At 43.9% G+C, this 7,303-nt stretch overlaps 1 protein-coding gene across 3 annotated transcripts; it reads left to right on the top strand.

Annotated features, from left to right (window-relative positions):
* Positions 1-1,100: 1,100 nt before the first annotated feature.
* bmp2b (bone morphogenetic protein 2b) lies at positions 1,101-7,057 on the top strand. Of its 3 annotated transcripts, none has more exons than XM_076873717.1 (4): positions 1,101-1,308; positions 1,416-1,585; positions 2,533-2,900; positions 5,801-7,057. In XM_076873717.1, the coding sequence occupies exons 3-4, from the start codon at positions 2,546-2,548 to the stop codon at positions 6,700-6,702; spliced, it is 1,257 nt and encodes a 418-aa protein (XP_076729832.1). In that variant the 5' UTR covers positions 1,101-1,308; positions 1,416-1,585; positions 2,533-2,545; the 3' UTR covers positions 6,703-7,057. The 3 variants fall into 3 exon arrangements, with proteins under 3 accessions (XP_076729832.1, XP_004542212.1, XP_076729833.1); XM_076873718.1 differs by having other exon boundaries at positions 1,121-1,208; XM_004542155.4 differs by having other exon boundaries at positions 1,101-1,585.
* Positions 7,058-7,303: the final 246 nt, after the last annotated feature.

The raw sequence follows: 7,303 nt of genomic DNA, 5'->3' as shown, positions 1-7,303 counted from the left end.
TGTCCTAAAAGAAGACAAATATCTTGTGATCGCTGTGGGATTTAATCTCTCGCTATCTTGCGAAGAAATCAGTGTGCTTTGGCCCAAACACAGCCACCATTATCACCTAATGATAAGAGCAGAGGAACTCAGTGGGGGCTATTTTTATGGAGATCACATAAACACCAATGCTACTGACTACAACCCCTCAGGCAAAAACAAAGCAGCAAAATTTCCCTTACCCATGCATGCTTTCAACGGCTACACAAAAGAGCCAAGTACTTTTCCTAGAAAAGTAAAATCAACCGGTGCGCGTACATGTTTCGCTTAACTGGTCATCCTTTTTAAGATGCAATTTTGTGTGAACTCTAAATTATAAACTTAGTGAAAACATTACTGCCTTCTTGGGAAATTTTTCTTACAAGATTTTATCACTTGGCTCCTCCGCAGTACTGAAGTATAAGACAGCAATTCTTGCAGCCAAAGCTGCCACAGATATATTGATAAAGCGCTGCGAACTGGAAAGAATGAAAAAGCCTAATGCAGCCAGCGGGGAAGCGTGAATAAGTCACACATGCACAAACATTCACACAAAGTGAAGTTCGGCAGGAGAATGTGACAGTCACTTTGCAGCAACTAATCCTCTGAAACCACTAAAGCAACAAGTTATAAACCCATTATCTGTTAGACTTAATCCAAAAACTAAACATTTTTGATCCAGCCATTAACACCACTGGTCAAAAATGTGTTTATGTAACAGCAGGAGCTGACATGTTATTGCTCAGGGGTGGTCAAATTCACATGAGTATTAAACCATCTAGGGACTGTCAAAAGCCATTTTGATGCTACTAAAAAGCATTTAAAAAGAACAATCTGGAAAAACAACAGCATGATTTTAACTGCTCTTGACTTTATTATTTCTTCTGTCTCTTGTTTCGTTTTCATTTCAATGATGTATAATGAGGGTAGGTAGGGGGGGGGGAAGGAGATTTTACATGTCCAAGCCTTTCAGTCATGAAAACGTTTGGAGCCTCAGGGGTAGAGGTCCGCAGGAGGTGCTTTATTGTGGACAAATGATTGACATCCCCTTAGTGACATCACTACGACAAAAAGAGCGCTGGGGGAAGAGAAGGCAACAATCAATTCAAACACTCCAGCGCGGCGCACAGAAGAGAGGCGACGCGCTCTCCAACTCGCAGCAACAAGGTCCAAAAGAGCGACACTTAAAGGTCCGCTTATCCTCTCTCTCTCTCTCTCTCTCTCTCTCTCTCTCTCTCTCTCTCTCTCTCACAGAAAAGTTCAGCTTTAGCAGAAGGCAGCTGTTCGCTGGTAAAGATGTTCAGAGAAGCTTCTTTATACTTAGATCGGTTATGCCTACGCGAAGCCGTTTCCTCGTAGAATTCACATAATTTTTTTTCCTTTCGGGACTGACCAAGACCTAACCCGATTCGCAGCTGGTGATAATATGTGTGAGAGGCGATCGGCGAAGGCTATGGGCTGTCTTTGGTCCCCCAAGGAGAAGCAACGTGGATTAAACACGAATTAATGTGGAATTTATCGGAGCCCAAAGGTGGAACGACGACCGGACACAGCGCTTTCTCGTCAGGTAAAATTAAAACTCACGTTTTTTTCTTTTTAATAAACACTTGAAGTACTTAATTGGCGTAAAACAAAAAAAATGAAATGTTTGTACAATAACTTGCTACACGAGGAAAAGCTTACTTTCTAAGTGACCCCCTCCCTGCTAGTTCTTGGTTTATATGTGATTATAGGGTGTGTGCGTAAAAGTTAAAGCGTTCTCCTACACACGGAGAAAACTATGAAAAGAAGAAGAGAAAAAAGGTCGTTTCTTTGGAAGTCGTGCTGCTCAGATGATGCTTAGGTTTTTCATGTTTTTTGATGTCCTGTCCCGGGCTACATCTGGTACGCACGTCAGATCTAACACCTGCGAGCCTCTTGAAGTAACTCTATCCCTTATGATTACACACGACCGTCAAAGCCCCTGCAAACAGACGCTTGTAACACCGTCTGGTTGCATCTGTTGCTGCTGTGCATACTAACCCGTTTCCCTTCACTGTATTCTTTGATGCTTCTTGTGATCTGTCGGGCTACACAGACTTGCATTTCTTTTTTCATATCACCTCCCCTAACGTGATTTCTTATCTCCTCTAATTGGAGACTTTTTGTCTGATCTCTCTCCGCAAACCCTTTGATTTGTTTTTTCTGAGTCAGTCCCTCGTTTTTTTTATTCTTCTCTTTCAGAGCTTCTTCACCTTGATATTTTCATGTATCACTTCATGTTAAGACCAAACTTCTCTTTCAGCTTTGACGCGCTGTATTGCCGGAGGGGGTCTTTCTCTCGCTCTCTCTCTCTTTTTACCCACTTCAAAGTGAAGCGTTGTCTTCCCTTTTAACCTGATTTCCTTCAATCGTTCCGACTGTGTAGGGGGATCACACACAGTTTAGAGAATGCTGCAGTGAGGTCCCTGCCGCGTCTACCTCATGTCAATACCTCAGCGCCAGTGTATTGACAGAAATCAACTTTCTCCACAGGGACTGACTGATCATGGTCGCCGTGGTCCGCTCTCTCATGGTACTGCTGCTCGCTCAGGTGTTGCTGGAAGGTGCTACGGGACTAATCCCCGAGGTCGGCCGGAGGAAATACAGCGAATCCGGGAAGCAGACCCCAGAGCAGTCAGAGAGCTTCCTCAACGACTTTGAGCTTCGGCTTCTCAATGTGTTTGGACTGGGGCGCAGGCCGACCCCAAGTAAGCAAGCCGTGGTGCCGCAGTATATGGTGGACCTTTACCGTATGCATTCAGCAAACGGAGACCATAGCACCAAACGACCCAAGAGCATGGGGAAACACGCAGAGAGAGCCGCCAGCAAGGCCAACACGATTAGAAGCTTTCACCATGAAGGTATGTATTAGTGACATACCTTTACCTGTCAGCCGGGAAGCTTCTCGGCTCTCTCAGACAACCCAAACCTATATTTAAACATGACTCAGTGCGTCAAGACTGAACTTCAGAGTCTTCGCTGTTTTATAGAGGTTTAGTCATTTACAGGTGACACGCGTCTAAGTTACAACTTACTCTTAAATACGCTCGGGATTGCCTAAAACTCAGTAACGCGACTTACAAACAAGCATCTCGTACGCAATTAATTACCTCTCACATATGTTGTGATGCAACATTTAACCGAACATCCCCCTGGGGCTGCTGTCAGAGGTTTTAAAACATCAAGGGAGGTGGTATCCCTGGAGTAATTTGTTTCTTAATAATTGATGGTGTTTGCGTGGGCTCCGAAAACAGTTTTTCCAGACACGCACCACAGGAGCAGGATAAAGGGCGGTGTGCCTTTGCGCAGGTGATAGTCATCACCCTGTTACTTCAATAACACACGACATGACATTATACTAACACGCATTATGACAAAGTCATCGTGTCAGACTGAATTCTGAGTCATTTTTAACAAGACTGAAATTAGTTCTTGGTTTAAAAAAAAAGGGGGGGGGGGGGGGTACCCGCCTTATTCGTCTTTCCAAATCCCCGTTGTGCCCGTGCAGTGCGCCATTACGCATGTTCCAATAACACTATAATTGCTCACTTAGCTTGTACGGTGGATACGGTACTGCTTGTTGAATTTAGTGTTTCAGTTCAAGTTCGCTGCACTTCAAAGATAACATATGCTGCTCATATATATATAAGACTGGCACTAAATCCTGGATGAGGTGCACTAAGTTCAACAACTACACAGATGTTTGCACAGAGTTACAAATAAAGTGGACTTTTATAACTTAAAAAACAGCAGCTGAGAAAATAAAAATGATGGTTTACTTATATTCTATTGATCTGAGGCTATATTGTCTTTTGCACCTGGCTGTGATATTAAAATGACTCACGCATGATAAAAATGAAACACTACAGTGTTTACTGTCAAACATATAGTGATGCTTTATCACCATTCACCATCTTAAGGTCTATGTTCCATTTGTCAAAGCATACAAGTTACTGTGTCCATAGGGGCTCTACACAGAGTCCTCATACAGAGTTCTAAGTGTTTAACTGGGGAAGTTTCCATCAGGGGTGAGTCAGAGGGGTGGTTGAGTGGTTGCTTGGGTGCTCTCCAGAGGCCTAGTGCAATGACACCAAGTGGCTACACCGACACACTACAAACAACCGTGGCCTGGGCAGCTGGGCTGAGTGACTGCCCCCAGCCAGCTACTGGAAACCTCTGCAACCGGCCAACACACCTTGACACCACTGGCCATTACGAATGCGCTCAGGCTGTGTTTACATAGGTCCCCCCAGCCCTTTCATCCCGTGCTAACAGAGCTGCTGGGTTGTTCATCTTCCCACGTCAAGAGACACGCAATTGATGGCTGCTGCATATAATAAGCATGTATCTACAGATGTAAACGCAGCACATCAAAGCAAACTGCTCTAATCATTCATCACATCTGCTGCCTGATATTCATTTCACTAGGATAATTAGTTTCACTGCTATCGGTTTTCAAAAATAACCATTTCCCATGCCAAATAGAACATTTCCACTACTTCACAGGAAGTAGCTGCCAGAGACACGTCTCTGATGAATGACCCAGCATTAGCCTTTATCTTATGTTTTGGCATGCAGCACAAAAAGAAATTAGGAATGTTGATACACTCATATCTGTGGTTCACACGTTTGTGACAGGCCCTGACTTGTTCACATAGCCAAACCTCAAAGAACAGAAAACGAGAGAGAGTGAGAATATTGTTGCAGAAAGAAATTGAGGAAGACGTGAAAGAGGAGGAGAGAGAAAGAAAAGAGGATTTGGGGCTAAGAGAACAGAGGGAAAGGGGGATTTGGGAGCTGAGGAACGAAAGAAAGAGAGGGATTGGGGACAGAGGAGGGGGAACAAGAGACAGGGGGCTTTCCCACATCAAATAAGGAGTGATGGGCCTAATTGAGGTCTTTGTGCCTCTGGAGGGAGATTTAGGATGAGATGGTGGAATTTCCTAAATACCTCCTTTGAAAAAGCAAAGAGTTCAAAGTTTGTGTTTACGGCGCTGCACCAAACAGATTAAAAAGTGTGTCTATACATCATCTGTGATCTTCATAAAGTAAGAGTTCAAAGTGGGAGGGCTGCCTCAAAGAAAATTGTAGCTTTTACTAAGACTTCTGTCATTTACTGTACACTATAGAGGGGTATACAAAGATCTTAACTGTATACAGTTTATATACACTCTACTTTCCATTTGTCTTTTATTATCGTCACATTAATTGTAACTTAAGTCCTTGTAATTTCAGAATTAGTTATTAAATTTAATACCTTGACGCATAAAAGAAATACTCCAGTGCTGGCAACATCTACACTATAAATAAATGTTGACGCAACAGTTGGCCTTTTTAGTTTTCTTCTGGCCATTCTCATTTTTGATGAAGTCAGTATATGGTGCAACTTTTTTTCATGTGTACTTATGAAAATATTTCGCAGCAACCAATTCTCACAGTGCAAATGAGCCATTTGAAGTCTGGCTGACTAGCGTGTGTGATCTTATCGATAGATGGAAGCGCACTGCTTTCATCTTCTGACATTTAACCAGGTGAATTTATGAGCATGACACTAATCGCTGTATTACATCCCCATGAGCATTTCCCTGCTATTACACTGAGTCATACATGCAACCGCATGCAATCACTCACACAACCATGTGGTAGCTTGGCTGGATCCATATACTAGATCCACTCGATGTTATTTCTTAGGCATGTATGAAATTAATACGTTCTTGGCTTGATCCTGACCCTATGGTTGTCTCTCTTCTGTCCTTTACAGAGTCTATGGAGGCGCTGGCCAGCCTAAAAGGCAAAACGACACAGCAGTTCTACTTTAATCTCACTTCTATTCCAAATGAGGAACTCATCACCTCTGCAGAGCTACGCATTTACAGGGATCAGGTCATGGGATCTGCAAGCCCCACCGAAAGCAGCATTAGTGACAGTACTCCTGCTAGTGGCCTCCATCGTATCAACATTTATGAGATATTTGGAGTTCCTGCCACTCAGGGCAAGGAACCTCTACTACGTCTGCTGGACACTCGAATGGTGCAGGACTCTTTGAGTCGCTGGGAAAGCTTTGACGTCAGTCCCGCTATATCTCATTGGACCTCTGGGAATGGCCACAATCACGGCTTCTTGGTGGAGGTGATTCACCCAGAGGAGGGGGAGATGGACAGCAAGGATGCCCACAGACGCAGGAAACATGTCAGGGTGAGCCGGTCGCTACACCAGGACCAGGACTCGTGGCCTCAGGCTCGGCCGCTGCTTGTGACATATGGCCACGACAGCCGCGGGGGCTCAGTGCTCCACAAACGGGAAAAAAGGCAAGCAGCACCCCGCAAACAACGTAGGAAGCACCAGCACAAGGCAAGCTGCAAGAGGCATGCCTTGTACGTGGACTTCAGTGATGTGGGCTGGAATGAGTGGATAGTGGCACCCCCTGGCTACCATGCCTTTTATTGCCATGGGGAATGTCCTTTCCCCCTAGCAGACCACCTCAATTCTACTAACCACGCCATTGTGCAGACACTTGTCAACTCAGTCAACTCGAACATCCCCAGAGCCTGTTGTGTGCCCACTGACCTCAGCCCCATTTCTTTGCTCTACCTGGACGAATTTGAGAAAGTAATCCTGAAAAACTACCAAGACATGGTAGTGGAGGGATGCGGCTGCCGGTGAGAAACAGGTGGCACGGATAGAAAAGAGCGAGCGGGCACAAGAGGCAGAAAGAGATCAGAGGTTATCATGGACACCCAGTTTCCCAATGAAGACATTTATTTATATGAAAGAAACAGAAAACAGAGCTATTGCGGAAGAAGAAGAAACTATATATGAATATATTTATGTCTACATAAGGTTGGGAAAAATAAATATTTTAATCAAAGGAATATTCCTTTACTGGTTTTGAAAATGTATTTCCGATGTACATTTTGAAATGGGTGCAATACCACATGAAGTATAATGCTCAGATTTCTATTTTGTATTTATTTCTATTATAACCACTTTATTTGTAAATAAATAATGTGTATTTATCGTGAAAAAAACATCCCGTGGTCACTCCAGTGTTGCACGATCGGCTTCTGACAGAAATTACCTGCGAAAACGTAACACGTGACAAGAAGCTTATATTTCACTGATTGCAAACCAAGCACTGAACTATTTTGCTAAAAGTAATCGGAGACCAACAACAATGGAGGTTTTGAAGGCAAAGCGATAGGATCACTGGCGTAATGAATTGTAGCACGTTGTAGGGTCACAGACAATTTAAATGCCCACGGGA

This window comes from Maylandia zebra, linkage group LG15 (assembly GCF_041146795.1).
Source record: "Maylandia zebra isolate NMK-2024a linkage group LG15, Mzebra_GT3a, whole genome shotgun sequence".
NCBI lineage: Eukaryota > Metazoa > Chordata > Actinopteri > Cichliformes > Cichlidae > Maylandia > Maylandia zebra.
The sequence above is the reverse complement of the archived record's forward strand: the minus strand, read 5'-3'. Positions and strand labels throughout refer to the sequence as shown.

What these genes read in the sequence shown, in the direction of transcription:
- bmp2b (XM_076873717.1), top strand. Translation starts at nt 2,546, where the DNA reads ATGGTCGCCGTGGTCCGCTCTCTCATGGTACTGCTGCTCGCTCAGGTG. An exon ending in TAGAAGCTTTCACCATGAAG is followed by an intron (nt 2,901 to 5,800) that starts GTATGTATTAGT and finishes TGTCCTTTACAG; the next exon opens with AGTCTATGGAGGCGCTGGCC.